This window comes from Lissotriton vulgaris, chromosome 1_1 (genome assembly GCF_964263255.1).
Source record: "Lissotriton vulgaris chromosome 1_1, aLisVul1.2, whole genome shotgun sequence".
In the NCBI taxonomy this organism is placed as follows: domain Eukaryota; kingdom Metazoa; phylum Chordata; class Amphibia; order Caudata; family Salamandridae; genus Lissotriton; species Lissotriton vulgaris.
In genome coordinates, this window is record NC_141685.1 from 588500189 (window position 1) to 588526306 (window position 26118).

Below are 26118 nucleotides of genomic sequence, written 5' to 3' on the forward strand. Positions count from 1 at the left end.
AACAAAACTCATTATCCACCATTGCTACATTATAAAGGATTCTCAGGCCAGCCTGACAGGGCTCTCTAAAAGCCTGCCAACACAGCACTACTTGTCTGCTTTTACTGAAAGCAGAAAGCACAGCTGCAGAAGGGAAAAGGAAGGTGGGGAAGGGTTGGGAGCTAGTTAAGGATGGCCAGTAAGCTATTTTTTCACATTTGGGTCAGAGCGAAGAGGCCATGCTCCCCTATTACTCCACTGCCCCTTGGGTATCAGTGATAACCAGGGGTAAGTGCTTTTGGAGGCCATTCATTACTTTATAGATGGGTACATTTAAGTTTTTCACAGAATCCCCTCAGTGAAAAACATCCCTGTAATGCACAGTTACCCATCTATACATCTATATGCTGTTTATGGCTTCCATTGGAGGCATTTATTGTGAATACCAGATTCTAATTCTCTTTATTCCCTGGTATGAAGTAGTAACAGTGAGAAACAAATGTTGATGCTCACAGTTGCTACTTCCTAAATTAAGTCCAGACTGGTATGACAGAGCTCTCTATGAGCCTGTTAGCGCATCACTGTGTCTAGCACAGCTTTAGGAGGATTGGGGGTGGGAGTACACAGAGTGTGTTGGAGTTTATAGCAGGTGGCAAGGTGTTCCTATTTTACAATGGAAAGGGTGGGGAGGCCATGTTATGTACAGTTCCCCAATTATCTCCTCTGTTCATTTGCATTGTTGAAACCAGGGGCAAATGATTTTGGAGGCCATAAATAACATAACATAATATAAAAGTATATATGGGTATAAAGTGAATAACTGAGATATTTTTCACCTCTGGGTTCTGAGTAAAATCATACACAATTTGACCTTTGCTTCTGTTGTCTACTTAATGCCAGTAAGAACACCTCGGTGAAAAAAATTCCACCTGTACTATGCTACTCAAATATAATTCTATATTCATTAGATGGGCCTGTAAGAGGCTAGAATCAGCTGTGATGAAACCAGGGGCCAAATGTACAATGCATTTTTCCAGTTTAAAACGTCCTGATTGGTGGAATCAGGCTGTGTGCAACAGGAAGAATGTTTTTTTTCAAATGCACCATATATGATTCCATATATTTTTATGTAATCACATTTTGCATTTGTGATTCTGTATTTGGAAGGGGCATATTTAGAGTGTCCTTTTGACATACCAAATCAATATGGTATGTATTACTGTTTTGCAATAGAATTCTGGTAGCAAAACAGTAATACTTTATCACCAGTTTAAAACTGGTAGTAACCCATTTGCAAAGGGAAAGCGGTCCCCAAGGGACACCTTCCCCTTTGAAAATGCAAATGCAAGTATTTTTAAGAGCAGGCAGTTCTATTGTGGACAACCGTCTACTCTTAAAAAATAAAACTTCAAGGTTTCATTCTTTCCTTTTGAAACACATTCAATTGTACTTTAAGGAAAACAGGCTGCATTTAAAAAAAAAGATTGCTTGATTAAAAAGCAGTCGCAGGCATGGGGGTCTTCTGACCTCAGCAAGACACCATCACTGTGATGGCAGTGATTCCAAATGGGTCATAAACTGAGACCTAACTCATTAATATTACCTATTTGAAACTCAGTGAGTTTCATATATTAGGATTTCCTAATTTCTCGAGAGAGAATTTCAATTAGGAAATCGGTATTACTAATGTTGATACGACTGACCCAAGATCTCTTTCATAAAGAGACACATATCAGATATGTCAAACTAAGTGGTAGTTTCCACTGCACATGGGTGGAGAGATGGACTTAAAATGGCAGGTAGACAGGTACCTGAAAATAAATCTCACTGCTAAACATATATTGTGATATGTGTGTAAAGGTTTCAATTCTGGTGCGTCTGACATTGGCCTTCATTTTCCAAAGTTGTGGAAGTGAGTACTATTGACAGTTATTTACAGCACTGTAAAATCAATAAATGTTTTTTGTAAATAATGATTTTTTCCTTCAATAAAGTTGTTCAATACAATGTTACATATGTATTTCTATATTGATAAGTACTATGTTGAAATGCAAAGTGTATGTGTGACAATCTGAAGTTCACATGTAAAATGATATATTGTGATTTACATACTTGTGTTTCAGGACTCCTTGTCTTCACTAACTGAATAGGCATTTGGAAAATTTCAGAAGCAAATTGGTACTGAAGACCACCACGGTTCTGAAGCTCAGTCTGAGGAGCATTCACTCGATTGCTTTTAGTTTCCACAAAAGTGAGCACTTGTCTGAAAGAAAGGTGAACAGAAAATGTATTAGCTCCCAATTTGCATTGTCAAGCTCCTTAGCTTGCATATGATCAAGTAGGAAGTGGTCCTAAAGTGTCACCTGCTTGGAGTTTGCCTTTACATATAATATTTGGACATCTGACTGAAGACTGAAAATAATGTTTTTTGTACTGATACAATGAGGGCAGATGTTCAGTTACTCCTACTTCCTAATGGACCATTGTCTTTCTCACTGAGAATTTTAATTTCTTTTGGCCCTCCTCAAAAGTTGCTTCGGCCATGATTCCCTCACAGTTATCAAAAGTAACATTTTGATATGCAAGGACAACACTCTAGCCTAAGAGTCAAACATGGATGTTTTTGACTTCGTTTTAATGCTATGGTTTGGTGAGCTGAGAATCTGGACACTTTTTTTCCTCACCACCTTTCAATTCACAGCTCCAGGTTGTGAATGATATCTAGGGCATGAACCCTTTCAGTCTTTCCTCCTTAATTTTAACCTATCTGATAGAGAAGGTACAGCAACATCGAGAGATGCTCAAAATCGATGTAGAGATCATACTACACTAAACAGCTACGGTTGTATACTAACATTACTATGTCAATGATGTACAGAGACATACCCTTGTACAATGTTGAAGGACAACACTTAACGAGCAAAAATCCAGTTAGTCTTTTGCTAGAGCATGGTTATCAATCTGCTATTGCCTTTTTGTAGACACTATTATGGACATTAATTCCTCAGGTGTATCATAATTGACATCCCGCACTCTCTAAGAATCATGTTTGCTGCAAGTGCCTAAGGAAAAGCCCGTGATTGGAAGCTACGTATGGTAAATAGGGCTCACACAGCCTTTATTGCTTTCTTTTGCTGTTAATCCCAGCATAATCGCAGAGCCTGAGATAGCAAGGACAGTGCCAGGGGTGCCTAAATGCATGCAAGAGTTAGATGCTGCTAACTTGGCTACTTCAAACTGATGTTAATGGACAACAGGTCCATGAAGAAAAAAGATCAATCAGAATTCAAATATATTTTTTGGGGGAAACTTTGTAAACTCTCAAACGTTATCCAATGTATAAAACAATCTCAAGGGAAAGCTTTTGTATTTCTTTCCATTAAGTCAACTCACATAACTAAAAACAAAGGGAACCACCAATAAGCATTTACATTCATTTGAATTTGAAATGCTGGCTTTCTGAAATTATTCAATACCAAAGTGATTTCTAATTCTATAAATCAAAATCTCGCCATTGTGGCACTCAAACCACTGGGACAGGTGTTGACAAACACTTTTCAACTACTCCTCTATTCTTGACACAGTGTGTACTTTTACAAATTTCCAATAGAAAGCTTTAGCATCATTGAAACACACATTTAGATCTCAGACATATTCTAACATGACTCAAATCAAACATCCTCTGTCTTCCAAGACTCCACCTCTAAAAGTACAAAGCTCCATGCACTATATAAATGTGTTTGCCTTTCCCTTAGCAATAAATGTGTGACCAGTGGACTCAATACCCAATTAAAAGCTATTCTTTGCTCACAGCTGTTTGTCACCATATGTGTGGATTCCTGGAGCTGTAAGGGCGAGTGTTTTGTCCTTATGATGTACAGGAGGATTATTGAGGGAATAGACAGGCAGTGTAGCTGTTTCTAAAAGAACAAACGGTCTTTCTGAGCTCAAGTTCAAATTGGTCTGGTGTTCCATAGCTTGCATGCAGAAAGGAAAATGGCCGAACCCCATTCTCATCTTAGTATGCCTTGGAACATATAACATGCTTTTGTTGGTGATCATCTGGGTGGTACTCTGGGATATAATCAGTCTAGCTAAGCAGTAGCAATTTTGAACCAAGCCAATTTTTTTATTTCAAATTTTCAAAAAGCTATTGCCATATTACTGATATGTCTTAAACATTTGATAGATGTGAAAGCAAGTGTAAACACATGTTTTTCCACAATCAATTCAGAAGGCCATGAAGGTGGAGATGTCACTTGTCCTTTCACTGGCAGGCAGACACTTGTTTTTATGGTGAAAAAACTGGTACTAAAAGATGGAAGTTGAGGGTAGATGACTCTATAAAAGGAAGAATTTAAAGTATAGATGATAAATTATTTTTTTGTGTTTAATGTGCAAGCTTATTAACTTTTATGTTAATAGGTCCATGATGATTCTGGTCTAGCTGTGATTAACCTTAATAAGTACTTCATTTTAAACATTTTGAATATCTGTTTCGCCGAAAAAAAGTTCTTTATTTAAAATTTGAATAGCTAAATTTGTTATTAACATTGCTGTGATCCTTTGAGCAGAGGATATGTAATTTTATGATCTTGCACAAGACAGAGAGATTGGTGAATATAAGAAAGGGACACACCTGGCTTCCATTACAGCTGCACCATAGAGTTCATAGAAGGGGGAGAACTGATACACTTGTCGAGCTGTCACTTCAGTGATTAGAGCGCCACCATCTCTGGGCTTCATCTTGTAAGTAAATGTTGCAGCCCTTCGTAGATTCTTTACCATCTGTAAAATTATAGAAGCACATAAAATGATCATGGACAGGTACGATATTAACACTCAAATTTGAGTCTAGATATGTAGCATGGACGTACCTTCAGCCAAGAATCACTTTTTTCCACATACGCCATGCCGATGTTCTTTTCCACTTTTTCCTGACAGTTGTTCAGGTCTCTGGATTTCACAACGATCATTCTATCTGTTCTCTTGTCTTCTTGGATCACATACCTTGTGTGGCAGACACCAGTGACACCAGACTGAGGAAATTAGCAGACAATCAAAATTATTGGTCAGTATTCTCGATATTGGTTTGTCCTTATATGAGCATATTCAGATAAAGTAATATTTCCCAATAATGAAAGGTTTCTGCTGTAAGAAGCCCATCACTTGATTCAACTTACTGATCTGCAGGCCATGACAGCAATGGGTGATATCTTGATTTGCTGCAAGCTGAATGTTCTATGAAAACCATCTAGAATTAATTTTACTGACTCTTTAGGGAGGACACCATGCCTCTTTCAGATGTGTGAGTGATACAAACAAGTGTCATTACTTCACATCCATTCTATAGAGTCTGCATCAGTAATCCTTGGATGCAAGGTGTTGGGAAAATCAACTGTCTTGTTTCTAGTAAAATAGGGTTGGCATCTCCATCATCAATGTTGCTTAAACTTCAGAGTCTAAGTATGTCCAGGTCCACCTGAGTCATGCACTTTGGATTTTAGAAACTCATCTTTTTAGAAAGCACAAAACTCAAAGAGGACCTTACTACCTTTCTCTGTGTATGCAGGAAACGAGTTGTCTGCAGGTTTTTTTGCTTTAAATTATTGTTACTGAGTGCATTAGTCTGATTGGCTCAATGAAAGCAAACAAAAACTACTGCTCTCAGAACACACTAGGTTAGCAAAACGCAGAGCATATTCTACCAACGTGAAACAAGACGGAAACTATACATTAAGACAGTCTTTCAAGTTGTGCCATTATCACTCTGGGGAGATATTGTGAGGCTTTTTTCTTGACACTGTTTCTGAAGGTCGGTCTATATTCTTTCTTCGAATGTTGATCCGCAGGTCTATGCTTTATAGATATTATTATCATCACACCATCAATGAACCTAGTAGGAAACACTGGTAAAGACATCCAGGGCGTTGTTGACCAGGTTCACATCAAACTTTCAATGATGTCATGGCAACTAACTATGGGAGTTTTAAAAACAGGAGATTGTGGGTGAAGGCGTACTTTTATTTGACTAGTTTCTGAAGTTTTGGAAAGAAAAAATACTTTTTGAAACTAACTATTCTTGCATGTCCCTCTGCAATTCAAAGCAGGCCTCACCTCTCAGACCCCATTACACTGCAACCGCAGTTTTATATCTTGAAGTGAGCCAAGGTGAAACCTTAAGTTGTCTTTTTACCACATTTTGCAGGTGGCTTAATAAATTTGTTCATGCCATTTAAATATATATTTGAGAAAGTATTTGCTCTTGATTTTCCCAATGGATATCAATATTGCAAACAACTGTTTTAAAATAATTGACACTAACCTCTTGCAAGTCATAGACATTTTGTGTTTTCTTGATGGTGACCTGCAGCATGTTCACGATTCCTCTGTAAATGTTAAGTATAGTTTCAGAAACACCATCTGGAGCGTACATGTTTCCTACACGTCCATTGCTGTACTCAAACTTCACAGGTCTGCTCAGCTGAGCAGCAATACTTTGTGTCAGCTTTGAGGAACGAGTGAATGGATCCTTGGGCCAGATGCCATTGTATTCTTTGATTTCTGGAGATGTGATCTGCAAAATAAAATAGTTATATGTAGGATTTTTGAAATGTATTGCTAGATATCCTGAAGACAATTCCATTAGAAACTAAGACGCTGAGTGCATCCTGTAGAATATTGAGGTTCTTGATTTACCCATAATGTGTGCACCTATGTATTACACTTTGTACCCATGTATTACACAGTGCACTACTGTTTGTAATACTGATCACTTTGGCATTTATAGTTCATTCCCACCACATTCTGGATGCCTTTCCCACCTCAATCCAATGGAAAACAAAATACATGTCATCCTGTCACCTTCCCACAGCACCCTCAGCATTTTTCAATCTTTCAACTCCGAAATATAGAAAAATTTAAATTCTGGTGTGCTGCCACATATCCACATGACCCTCTCTTTATTGCCCCTCCCAACTTCACTCAAATATAGCAAATACAATAACTGGTGTTCTGCAATCCTGTTCCACAACACTTTGTGCCTTCCCAACCTGAATCTGTGCCTTAGGGTAGGCGCAGTGCCAGTAGGGGCTCTCTGAAAGCCACATCAGCACATACTGAATCCCCTGCCCGCTGTGGGTCTCTGCAGACTTGAAGCTGACCACGAAGATGTTGGCTGGGGAGTGACAGAGCACGACCTAAGTTCTTCCACCTCCCTCAGCTTTGTGGAGACCCAACAGAAGTGGGAGAAGGCTAGTGACGAAGAAGAGCATTATGTGCCATTCTGCTGCTTCGCTCAATCTCTGGTGACCTGGGTAAGGTGAAGGAACACCAGGAAAACGAGCACAACCACTGGTGACATAGCAGAGTAATTACAACCTAATTAATGAATGAGTGGGATTTGTTTAGCGCACTCCGAAGAGTATCCAGGTTTGAAGTTTTTGGGGGAAAGTGAGCTCAGAAGAGATCCAGCACAAGTCTCGAGGAAGCTCAATACAGGCCTTAGCAGCCAGGAAGGAAAAGGCTTTGCACCCCCTGAGATAGGCTTACAGCGACGGATAAATAAAAGCAACGCAGAAGCAGAGTGCAGCGCTCTGGAGGGAAGATACTGACTGAATCTCTTCCAAATGACCAGGACTGGAAAGGAACTCTGCCCTGTGAACCATCGCTGTGAACTTATTATTGTGATATCAAAGCAGTGAATCATTATTATTTTAAATTATGCAATTGCAATTAAATGAAGAGTGGTTCCACTGGCAACGTTGGCTAAGTCTATCATATTTGTTTAACTTTGAAAGAAAATGCTATGATTGTAGGAGAGCCTCCTCCCACTGCCCCCCTTTGCCACGTCATCACTGTGCGCTTCACACTGTGTTCGTTCTTACCCTGAGGAGATAGGCCTTCTGTGCGAATCCACTGATCTCCACCTTGCAGTTCAGTTTTATTCCAGATCTGGCCAGGCCAGCCTCCGGTAATCCATTCAGGATAATGGCCTCGTACTGGAAGACGTAGGTCTTACTTTCACTGAAGACGGGTTCTGGAAGAAAACATAGAGCTGAGCACAGAGACGAACATTTCACCTGACATTGACGCAAGATAATGAGATGCAGTGAGGTCATTACAGGTGCACACACCACTTATACCAAAAAAGGTACTTACCATAGTTGGACTGCTCGCTGCCTGTGGGAGAAATACCAAACAGGAAAGGTGAGAAGCAGCTTAGAAAGAACCAGATTCATAAAGGTTAACAGTATATTGAAGGTCACTATATTAAATAAATGAGGCTTCTTTCATTGTCCTACTATTGACTCTACCGCAAGCGCTCTGAAAGAAACATTTAGATTTAGTAATTCTATTAAAAAATATGCAGAAAATACAATTAAAAGAAACATGTTCTATGCTTCCCCTCAAGTTTCCATTGAAAGGAGCAGAAGTGCGAGCTTACCCACAAGAGCAACCAGAAGGGCTAGAATGACTCCCCTCATGGTGGCGGTGGATGGAGGGGAGTGGTTGTGCTGCTGCTTTTATAGCAGGAAAGGGGGAGTGTTTGGCTGCCTACCAGCTGATTTTAGCTGATGCGTCCGTTTTTTTTAGCATTCACGATAAGCATTGTTTTCACCCTCAATGATATCGATCTCTAGCCGGAAATAAAGATGCAGAAAGGCTTGACATAGCTAGCATTAATCTACATATTGTATACACTAAAATAATTCAAATGTACCTTTGTGAAGATTTATAAAAAAAGTGATTGATTGTCAGACAGCGATGAAAGAAATGAATACGTGGTTATGCTGATGAGATTCACTGTAGGTTTTTGGCAGGTCTTACTGTACACCTGTGAAAGGTTGTGATAACCTTGCTCTGGTCATTCTGGCTCGAGCGACAGATCTTATCTAAATGATAGTGAGTCTGAGCACTGTGCAAACCACAAGATGACATCAGAGTAGACAGTTGCCCCCAGGAATGTATTATTTTCCACGTTAACGGATTTGTGTGAATGCAGTGATGCACTGTGGCACCTTCCTAGGTTTATATATAACATTAATGTGTGGATTAATGCTGCATGCTCCTGGATCTGTCCTTAGTGCAGCTGCCTCTTTTTACACTATAAGGCACAGGCTGTGAGGTCACTGCTGGAAGGCAGATATGATATATAGAAAGCCCCCTATGCCTGTGTATATATCTACATCTAAGTCCTTATCAGACTGTGGTCATGACATTGCTAATCCTCTGCAATAGAAAACAGCCCCACTATGGTATTAATGTATTGTTGTGCAGTTGCTGTGCAGTTGTGGTGCACAACACCTGCTGCCAGAGCCAGACCAGAGACAGTGGGCAGAGCAGCTGCATAAGCACATCACCAAGTGCCACTTATACAATTAGCATTCACAGGCTTGATATGATAAGGAGCGATCGGTGTCAGATTATGAATAACATGCCCACCTTGAGTTGAATGTAAGAGGGCAGCTATTCATGTGCACATTGGCAATCATTTTACACATGGAAATTGACTTGCTTTAAACTATCTTCAAGAAGTCGGAGGCTGCTTTTGGTCATATCTTTTTCATTGTACATATTGCAAATGTATTCTATAAAGGTGTAACAAGAAACTCACTTCCATGTAAGAGTTACTTACCAAGAATTGTGGGGTGAGTGGTGAGTAAGGAGGTATCCACATGTATGATATATATTGTAACAGGTACATTATCCCCTTGTAGTACCGTGCAAGTCATACCAGAGTCCCCTGCCCTTACAGTGGGACTCTTGATTTAGCCTCACTCCCATAATTCACCCTCAATTAGAACCATGGTCATACACTTCAATATCAAGAAAGCACCAGTAATATTGCTGCCCTATATATCAGCAAGCAGATGAAAAATGCTAGTGAGCCTAAAGAATTTATTTTAGTAATATGTTCCTTTTGATGTAGTCCCTGAGATAGACCATGCAACTGTCAGAAAATAACAGCCAATGCTGCATTACTATGCCACTCCTAAAATACTGGAATAACGGGGGCCATTTTACAGAAAAGTGTCTCTATCTAGAGATTAATGGAGCGCTGAACCGTGGGCGAGGCCTAGGAATACGTTTGTTTAATATAGGGTGTGCGCTGTGTGGGCTCTTTGAAGATATGTCTGCTTTGTATGCTCAAAATTGATATTGATGTGGATGCTGTTCCAGACCCTGAGGCCAGACATAGACGTGGATACATGTTCTGGTCATTTCTTTATTGTATTTCTTTGCCTCCTGTGCATATATGTCCTGTTTATTGGTGAGACATTCTTTTCCAAGAAAGATAGTTCCTGAGCCAAGTAAACAGGAGTGCTGTTTCTGATAGTATAGTGGGCAATGCCGCTGGCTTCAGTAGGAGGCCATTACATTTTGTCAGTTTGAGGAACGTGGTCTAAGTTCTTCACACACTTGATGAGATGAGGAGTAGTAGTGTGTAACCTGCATCCAGGAGGGGAAGAGTCAAGGCTTGAAATGTGGTCATTAACAGACTGGAATGGTCAAAGGAGATTAGTTACACAAAAAATGCCTGGGGTAGCATATATGATTTTACATAGTTTTAACACCCAATGACATCGCATGAGGATAAGCCACTTGCCCTTTGAACCAGATGTATGGTAAGTGCATGTTGTTAAAGTTAATAGAAGCAACCCATTTTACAGAGACATAGTCTATTTTTTCTATTTTATGTACTTTCAACCTCCTCCTAGTTAGTGAAAAATAGGCATCAATAAAACCTATGTATTTCTAAAATAGGAACAAGTTATGGAGTTTAGAAGTAGTGGTTATTTGTACATCTCAGAATTTGTGGTACCCACACTTGCATGTGAATTAGCTGGCATTTTTCAAACATTTGGAAGGTAGAAATGCATAGAAAGACAAACTGTAATAACACTTGTTCTACTGTTCTGTTTTTCCCTAAGTCTCCCGATAAAAATGGTACCTCACTTGTGTGGGTAGGACTAGTGCCAGTGGCAGGAAATGGCTGAAAACGCAACGTGGATACATCACATTTTTCCTATGAAAAGGGACTCTTTTTTTGCAATTTGTCTACTGTGGATTTTGAGTTCAGCTCATCCGGCAAGTAGGGAAATCTAGCAAATCTGTATAATTATGAAAACTAGTCCACACACACCACCAGCCAAGTGCAAGTCCACACACACAACAAGCCAAGCGCGATTCCACATGCACCGCCAGCCAAACAACAGTTCACATTCACCACCAGTCAAACGCCAGTCCACATTCACTGCCAGCCAAGCGCTAGTCCACACACATCGCTAGCCATGTGCCAGTGTACACACACCACCAACCAAATGCCAGTACATGCAGACTGTTAGCCAAACTCCACTTCACACACAAACATACACACACACACACACACACATAAACTGTTCTAGCAATTTACTATTGTCCTGTGTATGAGAGTGAATGAGTTATGACTGATATGTATGTACATGCTATTTTAGTATGAGTGATGGTTGGGTGGCTTATTTGTATATATGATGTTATCTAATCTATCTTTGAAGTAAAGAATTATGTAATTTGTCACAATATGTGTTTCTTAAATCATTGTTATTCGTTATCAGTTTTATAAGTGATGAAATAAAAAAATCACAAATATAATAAATAATAAATGTTGATCATAAAGATCTTGGCTCCTTTAAATTAATTTTCATAAACCATAGGATTTAAGCTCTATTATACATTTGAGGGCGAATAGAGTTTTGTTTTTTGTCTCTGTTTTTACCGCAGGCTCTCTCTCTCCCTATTGTTCAAAGGGGCCCTCTTGTTGTTATCAATACATTTAGCTTGTCCTGTTTTATTGTTTTTCAGAGAAAACATGAAGGCTGAAACTTGTAGGCCGACAACTTCAACGATAAAAGAAAAGAAAATATACTAATCCCATCATACAAGATGGTCATTGCCAAAATGCCATGACTAACTAAATATAATATTGGTGAAGCTAGCACAGTTGGCAAACTTCTGCCCCCGTCAATCCTCAATGGTAAGGATGGCATGGCATTTCTCTTCAGATTCTTGTTTATAGCTCCAACTTCGTTGCTTTGCAGTATTCATTGTTCTTCTCATTCCACAGCTGGATGAAAGGAGCTGGGAGTTTTCTTTTCAACTCCCAATATTCCACAGAGTTTAATTTTCTATTAATGGTTAAAAGCTGATGTTGGGACAGAATTGTTGAATTTCTGCTTAAGGTAAAAATGGTTTGTGTTGTCCATTATAGTCCTGTAACTTTCCTGCAGGCTCAGTGTCAGGGTTTGCAAGGGAGCAACCAGCGTTCACAAGGCACAAGCAAGAGCTGCTACCATTGGTGACCCCTATATGGAGCTCCATCTCCAACTGGACACCAATCATGACCGAAGATACTGCCTCGAGCATTAAAGGTATCCACTCGGGGACCCCCACCGACCCCTGCCCTCCTCACTTCTACCACAGAGCTACGGCCGCCATCGCACCTAAACCACAACGCACTATCAACACCACCTTCACAACAGGTACCTTCCCCGACGATTGGAAACGCGCAGTAGTCAGACCCCTGCTCAAGAAATCCACAGCTGACCCCAACAACCTAAATACCTACAGACCCATCTCGCTCCTCCCCTTCGCAGCCAAAGATGGGGAGAAGACAGTCAACAGGAAACTGACACGACTCATCGAAAAAACGCATCCTCATCCCTTCTAAATCCAGATTCCCAAGCAACCACAGCACCAAGACTGCCCTACTCACCGCCACAGATGACATCCGCATCCTCCTGGACCAGGGCCACTCCACAGCACTCATACTACTCGACCTATCAGCGGGCTTCAACACTGTCTCCCACTGCAAATTAGCCACAAGACTACACAACTCTGGCATAGAGGGAACAGCTCTGGAATGGATCTGATCATTCCTCACAAGAAGAAGCCAAAAGATCATACTGCCACCCTTCGTCTCCTATCCCATGAAAATCACCTGCGGAGTCCCACAAGGGTCGCCTCTGAGCCCGACCCTCTTCAACATCTATATGGCTCCCCTCGCTGCCATCGTCTGACAATACGCCCTCAACATCGTATCCTACGCTGACAATACCCAACTCATACTCCCCCTCACCAAAGACCACTCCACTGCCAAACCCAACTTACAGAAAGGTATGCAAGACGTCCCAGTCTGGATGTTCAACAGCTGCCTGAAACTCAATGCAGAGAAGACAGAAGTCCTCGTCCTTGGAACCACTCCCACCCTGCATGGGACCACACCTGGTGGCCGACTGCCCTATGAAGCCCACCTACCCTCACAGACCACGCCAAGAACCTCAGCATCATACTCGACTCATCATTCACCATGAACCAACAGGTCAATGCCATCACCTCCAGCTACTTAAACACACTCTGAATCCTCCGCACAACCTTTAAATGGACCCCCCATAAGCCAAGAAAGATGCTCACCCATGCACTCATCACCAGCATTCTGGACTATGGAAATGCACTCAACGTCGACATCAAGTCCCTGCTCTGCAGACTCCAGACAATACAGAACGCCTCCGCCAGACTCGTCCTAGACATCCTCAAGCGAGAACACATCAGTCAGCACCTATGAAGACTCCACTGGCACCCTGTGGAGAAACGTGTCACTTTCAAGAACCTCACCCAGGCCTAAAAATGCCTACACAACAATGAGCCAAAATACCTCATCGACAGAATCAACTTCCACGTACCCAAGAGAAACCTCCGATCTACCAACCTCACTCTGGCTGAAACCCTGCACATCCATAGAGCCAGAGCAGACGGAAGTTCCATCTGCCACATCGCAGCGAAGACCTGGAATGAGCTACCGGTAGACATCAGACGTGCCCCTTCCCTGAACACCTTCAGGAAGACCCTCAAGATCTGGCTCTTTGGCTAAGCAGACCTTCTGACGACCATGCCCTCTGTGCCTTGAGACCCTCGCAGGTGAGGAGCATGCTTATAATCCCCCTGTTTGATTGATTGATTGAGGATAGGCAATGTGAACCCCCTTTTTTTCTGCCCATCACGACCAGGTAAACCTGACAGTGAATGACAGACAATTGTAATAATAACCCTTTGACCCTGTGAGACATATCTCAGGGTGTGAGGGCCATTAGTTTTTTGTTTTTCATAAACACATTCCTATTCAGTTTAATGGTTTGGAGGAACTGATGGCAAACACCGACAAAACATTTTGCACCTAGAAGGAAACTTCTTAAGGTACAGTGATGACCTCTGAAGTGTTGGTCATTTCTAAACTGCATTAGATTTTCCCACTTGCACGATGCAAATTAGGTTGCTGCACTGTGTTACATGAAAAATTTGTAAATCCAGTTTTAGGCTTAGGTGTGATTCATTTGAGTATACTCGGACTGTCCGGAGCACACCTTATATGTTACCATGCACAGTAGCAATAATGTATGTATAAAAAGCAAACATTCTCATCTTGTGATATGGACTACAAGGTCCGAGTTTATTGGCAAGTTTGACATACAGTTTGTTTTTTTGTAATATGAATAAAGATAGTCCTAATGTGCTGCTGTATACAGATGTGTAGATCTTGTCATGAGGTGTGCAAAACATATATCAGGATCCTTTTAATAATTAGACCGGCAGTATTGCAAATACGGTTAATTGATGATAATATTAGTGTCATAGGCAGATGCAGTGAGTGTGGAAACAGCAACCATGTTTCTTTCTTTTATTTTATTTTTTAGTTTTCATTCACAAATAAGACATTTTTCTTATGGGTTCAAATGTAATTCCAATTAGAGAGGGGCTCGGCTACTCAAGGGGTTTCCAGCCGTCTCTGAGATTTCCAAAGAGCCAATCTCAAGTGAACCAATCAAACAGAGGATTAATAACGGCCTGAAAATGACTCCTCCATCCTGCCATGGTCTTGCTTATTTCATAATCATTGGAACTTTAATTGATATTATCTAATGATTATTGTTAACCCACTCTTCCAAAGCCACCCAAGTTCACAAACTTTTTTTTTTAATAGACTTCTACTAGACTGCTTACTCTATTTACAGACCTGACCTAATCCAAATATACTGGAGCTGAAGGAGATAACGATTTCAAGCAGATTTCCCTTCTTGCCAATAATATTTAGACAAATAAAAGTTGTGCATGCTGTTTTCTAAGTTTAAATTGTAACTCCTCTCCTGGCAATACCCCGAAAATAGCCAAAGCAAGGATTACCTCAATCTCTTTTTCCAACATTTCTGAGATAGCCTTACCAACATCTTGCAAGAAGACGTGGATCTGAGGACACTGCTCGAACATATGTCATCAGCATTACGTGAAAACCCTTTGAGCAAGATTTGGATCCTTCACCTCCCAGTTTTGATAATCTTTTAGGGGTCCATTACGCTCTGTGAAAAGTAAACGGATTATTCTTCCGTGATGTACAGCTTTAACAACCGATCATAGAGTGAGCATCAATACGTATCATAGGTATGCTACATCTATCGTATGCTGGTCACTCTTCCAGGATTCCTCAGGAGGTCCTGAAACCAAATCTTTCTCCATTACCAGCATCCAGTACCACTTGGAAACGTCTTTGCATTGATGAAGGGGTCCCTGCAGTTTATTTTCCAATTCTTCCATAAGGTGCGTGTGTAGGTCGGTAATTGATAAAACTTAAACTTAGATAAACATTGGTACGTGATAGTATTTAAGTTCTCCCAGTAAACTATTGTGTTATCCCGCATACAGTAAATGCCCCATTTATTTATCATCAATGGGACAGCCATTTTATCCTGTAGGCAATAAGGAGTCCCTGGGGAATTCCAAAAAGGTACACATAGACTGTAATAGGGTATCTTCAAAATTCTTCTGATCTAGTACCAAAGCTCACTTGCCGCTCTTAATACCTTAAGTTTAACTCTCTGAAAAACTTTGGGTGACCAAATTTAAAAAGAAAGAAATCACCACCAAAAGATCAGTCTTTTGTCATTGCTTAAAAACAAGGAGAAAAATAAGCTCAGTTACACAAGAGAGGTCTTATATCTGTTAGCTTAAGGGTCCAACAGTGTAAACGAAAATCGGGCCCTGCAATGCTTCCATCTAATTTAGATCTTCAAAGTTTCTTTCAAGTGATCCTCACTCCCTTGCAGGACCAAATTAAACTTGTAATTTCTCAGTGTAGAGTTTTTTATAGCTTTTAGTTTAAAATAAATGATAACGGGATTGTATAAAAAATAAAAGCACATTTTGGTAAAATAGACATTTTCACCGGATTCGAACGGCCTGTCATTGAGCGTGGTAAACACTCTAAGACCATAACAAAGGTCTAGTTTCCATCATTGGGCCATCTTGGTAAGGTCTAGAGTAACCTGTATCCTGAGATATCTTATCTCTTGTTTTATCAGGGGGTTATTTAATTGAGTATTCCATGACATGATCTATTTTTTTTGTGGATTAATTTGATACCAAACATCTCCTCAAAATAATTAAAATTTGCTCTAACAGGAAAGGTACGAGCAAAGTCCCTTGTAAAAACCATCAAATAGTCAGCGTGTTTTGCCACTTTTAAAAAAGTTTTGTAAAGCGTGAACTAGACACAAGACATCGGGTATCAGAGTGCTTTACATGAGCAATGGTTTTGTTACAGAAGGACACATTTATTGTTATTGAGCATAGGGAGATTAAGTGATGTGCCCAAAATCACAGGATGTTAAGGGTTGTTGCAGATACTCCCGCCCAGTTCTCCAGATTTGAGGTCGACCGCTCTACGTATTCTCCCAGACATGGCAAGAGAGTTTGATTTGCCTAAGTTTTACATACTACAGGTTTGAGATATAAATCAAAAAGCAAAGGGGGTAAGGTTCAACCCTGTCTTGTCCCTCATTCTATCTTAATTGACTTAGTGAGGGTCCCATTAATTAAAATCCTCGCAGTAGGCTTCCTATTTATGGCACTGATAGCTTTAACAAACTTCTCACCCAGTCCAAATTTATGGATAGTTTGAAGTAAGAAAGACTAGCATACTCTATCAAAGGCCTTTGTCGCGTCAAATGTGAGAACAGATAAAGAAAAGTTGTCTATTATAGCTAGATCAATTGTGCCATCAAATCATGTGTTAAATGATGCAGCTGATGGCCTTTAATAACTCCCTTCAGATCATCCTGAATCCAACCTCTTTGCTAGAATTTGAGCATACATTTCAAAATTACAATTAAGCAATGAAATTGGTCTGTAAGACTCACAATTTTTAGGATCTTTATTTGGTTTCAGGATTAAGCTAACGGCCGCTTTGTCTCAAGACTTCAGGCTCGATAGAGCCTCAAAAAATATTCCCCCGATCAGCTTAGCCAAAATGGGCACATTTTCTTTGGAAAGAGATTTGTAAAACTCATTGGGAATACAATCCAACCTGGCAGCACTGGCTCTCTTTACTTTTTCAACTGCTGCCTAAAGCTCCTCTAGAGGAATATTTTGAGTAAGCAACTGTGCTAAATCGGCACTGAGCAAAGGCAGTGCTATACCATTGATATAGTCTTTTAACTGTGTCTCAGAGGCTGAAAGGTCATGGTTATTGAGTAATGTGAACAATATTCAAAGTAAAGTATATTTAAATCATGTACCACCTATTATCTTGTTTTGCATATTGATAGAGGTCCACAGTGGTTGCTGTCAAGGGCCCAACCCCCTAACACCCAGCACTTTGTAAAAGTGGCATTTCTAAAATAATAACGTTAAATCCAACTTTACCAGTAAGGCAGATTTATCATTACAATGCTAATGATATAAAACATGACATGTCTTCTCCTTCTCATGCAGGAATTGCAGCCTAAAAGTGTAATAGGAAATTCCCAACATTACGCTATGAGAGGAGTAGGCCTAACAGTAGTGAAAAATGAATGTGGGCGTTTTTCACTACCGGGATATGCTGAACTTAAATGTACTAAAAGCAGCCAAGGCAGTGTAAACTGCACACCCAGACTCTGCAGTGGCAGGCCTGAAACCTTTTTAAGGGGCTACTTGAGTGGGAGGCACAAGCAGTGTTACAGTCTCACTAGTAGCATTTAATTTACAGGCCCTGGGCACATGTAGTGCATTGTATAGGGACTTACAGAAAAATTAAATATGTCTATTGTGGATTCATAAATTAAACCATATTTAGAGGAGGGGGACATGCATGCACTGGTTAGCGGTGGTAGGGTGCTCAGAAACCTAAAGCCAACAAAAACATGGCCAGAAAAAGAGGAGTAAGAAGGAAAAAAGTTTGCAGTGACCCTTGAAAGAGGGTCATTTCCCAAAATTGACTTATCCACATTTGGCATATTTTAATTTACCTATAAGTCCCTAAAAAACGCACTATATGTGCCCACAGACTATAAATGAAATACTACTAGCGGGCATGCAGCACTGATTGTGCCTCCCACTTCACTAGCCCTTTAAAAGATGTCCCAGGCCTGCCAATGCAGGGCTGGCATGATTAGTATACACTGTCATGACCTCTTTCTTGAAAGCAATGGTAGGTGGGTTCCCTTGTGGAAGAGAATTCCAGATTCTGAGGGCAGATCTAGAAAAAGTTCAGGCATAGACCTTTCTTTTTCTTGGATCTGGGTGTTTCCAGTATAAAGGATCTTGAGCTTTCAGGGGAGCAGCATCCTTATGAGATGGTGAGATTTAGGGATACGTATTTGGAGGTGCAGTTGTGTAGTGCTTTCTGTATCAGGCATGTTACCTGAAGTAGGCTCCTGGCTTCATTGGGCGCCATTGGCGGCACATGAGAGAGGTGTCATGTGATTAAAACATATTGTTCCTGTTTTCATTGGCGCTGATACGTAGAGGGCTGCCTTGAGCTGTGCAAAAATTGTGCTCCATATTCTTATTAGGGTACTGCTTCCATATCCTAGTTTTGATGCAACCATGGACAGCACTGCAGCCTTGAAGTTGGTGGCACAGTTTAACCTTCTTGAGGAAGCTGATTTGAGAATTGCATTTCACATAAAAGAACTCCTGTGGGCATGTTACGGTTTTGGTCTAGGGTTATCCCAAGGGATTTCATTGATTCAATAATTACAGGTTTGCATTTGAGGAGGTTGAAGCTTTCTTGTATGCAGGAAAACTGTCATGGGGAGATGAGGAGGAATTCAGTTTTTCCAAGAGTTCAGTTTGAGGAGGTTTTGTGTCAGCAGATTTGGATTTCTTTTAAGCACTGTTGAGTCAGATATTATCCTGCAGGGAGAATATCTGTAGGTGCAACTGAGTCTCATCCAGGTACATGTGTTGCACATGATTTGCATGCTGGAAGATCTCAGTAAGTCGTTCCAAATAGATCTTGAGGTTTGTGGGGCACATAATGGATCCTTGTGGGACTCCAAACCTGACTGAGGATGGTCCTCATACTGAGGAACCCAGTTTGATTTGTTGTGAGGGGAACCATTTGAGTATTTGATCCCCAATCTGAGTTCTAACACCTCCAAAAGATTGCTGTGAGTTGATCATGTTGAAAGCTGAGAAGAGGTCGAGGAGAACGAACATGCTGGAGCTGTTCAAGTCCAGGAACTTGAGTGTGTTGTCCATATTGAAATTTTTGTGCTGGTGTAAAGACTGATTGGAAGTTGTTGAGAAGGTCAAACTTTTTAATGTATTGATAGAGTTGAGGTGTACACATTTTTCCAGTGTTTTTTTAACAGGACAGGATTTTAATATCTGGACAAAGGTAATTTAGTTTGGATTAACACCTGATTTTTTAAAGGTAGTCTGGAATTGTGACTTGGGTTAGTGATGCATTTTCAATATTCATCCAATCTTAAAAGGTGACTGAGATCTTTTGTGATGTCTGAGGGGATTGGATCTGTAAAGTTAGAGGTTGGTTTCAGTGGGTGAGTTGGTATCAGTTGAGGGTTTTGGAATTGTTACATGTTGTATTGTTGTAGGTCTTAGGGGGATAGTCAGGATCCTAAAAACCTGCTCAGTGATTGTGTATTCTTATTAGGAAGAGTAAATGTACTTTCTCATAGTCTGTATTGCCTCTGTCATTTGCAACTGATCGTTTAATTTTTCAAATGTGTTCCTCACAAAAGGTTGCAATTCCTCATAGTTCTACGTGGAGGTGTTCTTGATCGTGGTGGTAGTATTGGTGCCTGCTTATTGTTTGTAAATTTTGAAACATTTGCCAGGCTGGTCTTCACATTCTTGAGGTAGAATCTGCAGAATTAGGCTTTGGCACTCCATGTTAGTTTCATGAAGGAGTCCCTAACTCTTAGAGCTCTCTTACATGCACGGAGGATGGTTCTTGTCTCCATGTTATCTCTGCTAGTCCAAGTCCCCTTCTTTCTACATTTAACTTGTAGTTGTACCAATAGCTGGATATTATGTTTTTGTGCCTTCTGAGGCGCAGGGGAGCTAATACCTCCATAGTGTCTGTCATAGTCTGGTTGTACTGCTCGATTAGCTCTTGCGCATTCAGCAATTCATTTGTGGGTGTAAGGTTCCTCTGAAAAGTGATACTAGATCATTCCTATTTACATTTTAGTGTCTCCTATTCAGTGTTTGAGTTTGATCCCTTGGCTTCTGTATGTGCAGAGTGGGATGGAATAGGATTGAATGGTTGTTTGAGCAGTCAATTAGGTTGGTGGATTTGATGGGCAGTACTTTATCCTCGACAATGTGTTCAATCATTTTCTCTTTCATGTGTGTTGGGCCTGTACATGCTCGTAGAAGGTTAAGGTCTGCAAAGAAGGTTTTTAGAGCAGTAGTTGGTGTTTCTCTTCATCATTCCAGTGGAGGTTGGATTCTGCTAGAAAGATGGTGTTCGTGTGTAGATGGGAGTGTACACCCAGCTGACCCTCTCCCTCACCAAGGACCCCCTCAGCGCCAAAACCAACCTCCAAGAAGGAATGAAAGCTGTCGCCGAGTGGATGAAGAACGGCCATCTGAAGCTGAACTCGGACAAGACAGAGGTCATCATTCTCGGCTCCACCCCCTCAGCCAGGGACTCCTGGTGGCTGTCCAAACTGGGTGCAGAACCAACACCAACCAACCTCTCACGCAAACTGGGGTTTATCCTCGACCAAACACTCTCCATGACCAAGCAAGTCAACGCTGTCTCATCTTCTTGCTTCAACACCCTCTGCATGCTCCGCAACATCTACAGGTGGATCCCCACCGAAACAAGAAGAACGGTCACCCGGGCCCTCGTCAGCAGCAGGCTGGTCTGCGGAAAAGCCCTCTACACAGGATCCTCAGCCAAAATCCTGAAACACCTACAACGCATACAGGACGCCTCAGCTCGCCTGATCCTCGACATACCGCATCACAGCCACATCACACCACACATGAGAGACCTGCACTGGCTTCCCATACACAAGATGATCACCTTCAAGCTCCTCACCCACGTACACAAGGCACTCCCCAACACCAGACTGGCATACCTCAACTGACGACTCTCATTCTACACCCCGAACCGACAGCTCTGCTCTGACGACCTCACCCTTGCCACTGTCCCACGCATCCTAACAGCGACCACAGGTGGCAGATTGTTTTCCCACCTCGCCACCAAGACCTGGAAAACCTCTCCACCCTCCTACAGCATACCCAGGACCTACTAACCTTCAGGAGGCTAATCAAGACCTGGCTATTTGACCTGTGCCTTGAGAGCATCACGGGTGAGTAGTGCACTTTACAAAAGTACTGATCGATTACTGTAATAATGACTCTGGGTATCCCTTGGTCGAGTGCCAATGAATATGCGATTCATTTAGCTACTGATCTTAGTGCTGTGAACCTTTCGACTCCCATGCATTCACAGGTGGAAAAGTTATCAATTGGAAAAGAAGCGATATTTAGGGAGTTTCACTGAATGACTGTAATCCAGTGAACCTGTTACTGTGGCTGATCTGGGAGTTCACAACCACTAGGATATCCTTTGGGGGCAAAGGAGTGATTTAGCTACATTTAATTCTGGAATATAGGGGCTTATATACAAGCCCCTTGCATTGCTGATACCTTACTTTTATTATGGGATAAGGTGATGTACCAGAAGCACAAGGGGCTTTTAAAAAAGCCCCATAACGTCTAGCTTTGTGTGATTGCTTCTGCTGTGTCTGTTGCATGTTTGGCCATTGACATGCAATTGTGCAGCATGCATTTAAGTCCTGCCCCTGGAGCAGAGGATAGAGTTTTATTCTTCAGTTTTGGTCTCCGTGTGTAAGTGTTAGTATTCATCTGTATGGCATAAGTTGGCAATATGGGTCTCTCAGAGGCTTCACCGTGGGATTGTAGCAGAGAACCAATATCCGATATAGGTAGCTGGTGGGGTATGGATAGACAGGGTTGAGTGGGTGACTATCACAATCTGGTTGACTGGCGTGTGATACTCAACAAATCAATGTCTTGAGTGATGTAAAATGTGACATCATCAGCAGTGCATTCCGGGCACGCGAGTTATAGTTAGCTCAACTAACTATAACAGGTGTATTTCTCTGGTTTTATATGAGTCAAATGTCCAACTAACTATAACGTCCCTGAAACCTATGGTTTATTAAGTGAATTTCAAAGGCTTTTTAAATGCTATTCCTAACTATAACGTCTGTAAAACCTATGTTTTTTTCAGTGAATTTCAAAGGTTTTTTAAATATTAATTTCATATTTGAATGTTTATAAAACCTATATTTTTTCAATTTCTTTGCAATATTTTGGATCTCCATTATACTGCTTTTTTTTACTTTAAAAATTTATGTAATGTTTTATAATTACCCCAAAAATATGTATATCTGCACTCCCATACCGGTAGTGTACCAAGCTCCATCACCACGCGAATCCTATCCACTATATTGCTAAACTCATAAATGATGGGTATTTCGTTTACGACGGGTTCGTGGCACCGCGTCCCGCGTAACATCACATTCCTATGAGGTCGCACCAGCTGCTACTTTGGCCTCCGGCGGGTACCCAGTACCGAGCCACGTGTTCCATCATGTACGATGCGTATGCGACGAGTGCACGCTGCCAGGCCCTGTGTTAAATAAATAAATAAAATTAATACGCCATAGACGTATGGTGTCCCGCCGGGTACGTCAGCAAGCTATAATCTAAAATATTTTAAACATTTATATATTTCTAACTGTGATAAACTTATATTATGATAACATTTCCCATTGTAACAATTGGAGGACCCCACTCATTTTAGTCATTCTCTCTAAAGTGTTTGATGAGACACACCCCTTCTGCTTAGAGCGCATTTTTGAAAAGCTTGTTTGCTGTGTACACATATCTTATACTACAAACAACATGCAACAATCATCTTGATCAATATTGATGGTCTGTACATCAGCCTTCCACGTGGGATGGCCATGCATCTCAAAAGTTACATCAAAAAACCAATGTGTGTTTCACGATGCTCCTGGTCTGAGTCTGAGCACATTATTGTGCTGCCTTTCCGCCTGGGTATTGGTGGCTCTAAGGAGTATCATCAGCCACGGGCAGAGTGCACATCCTAGATCACATTTGACAAACAGTAAACAGTAATGTGTAGATGTGTATTGCTGTATGCTCTGTTGTCAGGCTTTACCAGTATAGTAGTGAGTCATAAGTGAGACTTTCAGATTAACCTTTGGCATGCAGTGCTTGACTGTAATGAACGTTATCATCTATATATGACGTAGCCTCACTGCTGATCCTCCCTCCATCCGAGCACATTCACATGTGTGTGCTTCACGACAGCAACACTTTCAATAATACAGCACACCATTTACATGTGTGTCTGCACATATCCACAACCTTGACAATTACATGTGATGTTGGCCATTCAATGTTTTCGAACAGCATCTCATTAGCAATAGTTGCTGCCCTCCTGGTACATACCACATTAATGTAAATTGCCCATTCTGCGACGTCAAAACTGCAACAGAAACACACATACGTACACTTCCTGGCCAGGCAGGAACTGAACAACACCCAGTTCCCCGGAACAATTATTCACACCCCTACGCTGGTCTGGCGTACGCAAGCCCAGACCACTTTGCGTACGTATAAATAGGATAACAACGACGCCACATGTCCCAGTTCTTCCATACTGCCTCAGGTGATATGGCCGGATCCACCTCGCATATCACAATGCACAATAAAAAAAGGGATCCATAAGACGTACACCATTCTAGCAATCAACACTGGACATGAATTGTGAACCCTACTGGATTTCTTGTTTCGAAAGGGATCCATGAGGTGTACACCATCCTGCAATCAACACTGCACCCGAATTGTGAACACTGCTGCCCATCGTGTTTGGACACACAACAATGACAGCAGGTGAGCAGTGGGGCCTGGGTGCACAGGGACTTCAATTGACTGCAGTGCTGCGGAAGGGGTGGGGTGCATCAGCCTGGGTCTTCCGGTGGATCCCCACCGAGACCAGGAAGACGGTCACCCAGGCCCTCGTCACCAGCCGTCTGGACTACGGCAACACCCTCTACGCCGGAACCACCGCCAAACTCCAGAAGAGACTCCAGCGGATCCAGAACGCCTCAGCACGACTCATCCTGGACATCCCCCGTCGCAGCCACATCTCCGGACAGCTGAGAGATCTGCACTGGCTCCCGGTCAACAAAAGAATCACCTTCCGTCTCCTCACCCATGCACACAAAGCCCTACACAGCCAAGGCCCAAGATACCTCAACAGCCGCCTCAACTTCTACGCTCCCAAACGCCAGCTTCGCTCGACCAGCCACGCCCTCGCCGCCGTCCCCCGCATCCGTAGAACCACCACAGGGGGACGGTCCTTCTCCTACCTCGCCGCCAAGACTTGGAACTCCCTCCCCACCCACCTTCGCCTGATCCAGGACCACCTCGCCTTCAGGAAGCAACTCAAGACCTGGCTGTTCGAGCAGTAACAGACCCCCCCCAGCGCCTTGAGACCCTCTGGGTAAGTAGTGCGCTATATAAATTCGATGATTGATTGATTGATTGATTGATTGGGTGCGCTGGTACGAACAAACGATGTTGTCCTGCGTAATGATGTGATCTCTGACCTAATTCAGTCACATCTCTGTCTCATTTTACAGACCTGCTGGATCGTACTGTAGGTCTGGGCCAGTAAGTAGCACTGCCCTACAGACACGTGTTGAGCTCGGTGCTGCGGGAGGGGTGGAGTGCATCAGCCTAGGTGCGCAGGTGCGAACAATTGATTTTGCCGTGCATAATGATGTGATCTCTGACCTCATTCGGTCACATCTCTGTCTCATGTTAAGGACCTGCTGAACCGTACAGTAGGCCTGAGCCAGCGGGCAGCGCTGCCCTACACACCCGTGGCGTTGGCTTTCAGGGCACTATAGTGACCTGATCACTAAGTGTACATGCACACAGGCTTGCGCCACTGCATTACACGCGCACATTATGCTTCTTTGAACCACGATTACCACTAACAGTTAGTAGATAGTACTTCAAGAAGGAATGATGCACTCAGTCAGTCAGTCAGTCAAGGAATCTTTATTCGATTTAGTTAAAAATCATACAAAGAAAATAAAAACATTTTTATACTAGTAAAACACGATTAAACAATTTCATATCAATCGTATTCATGTGGCAAACTATTTAGGCTAAAAACAGGATTATAAAAAGGTGTTAGAATACAATTCATACGGGGAAATCTTATAATACCTTGCGTGATCTCGATCTAACCGCCGCCACTAAAAAGTTTGCCATACAAAATGTGATACGGATATTACACAAAGATTGAAGATAAAACATGGCTGGTCTCACCTGAGAGAAGCCAGCTTACCTTAGAACAGGTAACAAATATCTTTTTCTATAATCTGAAAAGAAACCACAAAACATAACAAAATGCAGAGTATCTTGTACGGAAAAATTATCACAAGTACAGGGCGGTGCTGACTCTGGTTTCACCCATGTATTAAAACTTCCTAAATAAAAATGTATAAGATTGAATCTAAATTTGGTTAAAAGAAACCTGTGAAATGGCTTGGTGACAAAGCATAAATAAGGTTCTAGTGCAATGGAACTCACTAGCAAATAGTGTCGTCTCACTGCTGGCTTCTGCAGTTCCCTTTCCTCTCGACACACTATTGCCCTTAGCATAAATTGTTTTTTAACAATGTCTACATCATGTTTCATGATGCCAGAGGGGTCTGTAAAGAGTTCTGGGTGGCCCAG

General features: G+C 41.7%; 1 protein-coding gene across 1 annotated transcript in view; it reads right to left on the reverse strand.

Moving 5' to 3' along the window:
- The window catches only part of LOC147747522 (vitellogenin-A2-like), a 75277-nt gene extending 66750 nt beyond the window's left edge, over positions 1-8527 (reverse strand). The window contains exons 1-7 of the mRNA XM_086953989.1: positions 8426-8527; positions 8140-8160; positions 7866-8017; positions 6305-6556; positions 4857-5018; positions 4619-4767; positions 2092-2242 (exon numbers count right to left, since the gene is read on the reverse strand). Coding sequence (XP_086810115.1) covers positions 2092-2242; positions 4619-4767; positions 4857-5018; positions 6305-6556; positions 7866-8017; positions 8140-8160; positions 8426-8465 — 927 coding nt within the window. The 5' untranslated portion in view covers positions 8466-8527. The remainder of the gene's footprint in view (positions 1-2091; positions 2243-4618; positions 4768-4856; positions 5019-6304; positions 6557-7865; positions 8018-8139; positions 8161-8425) is intronic.
- Positions 8528-26118: the final 17591 nt, after the last annotated feature.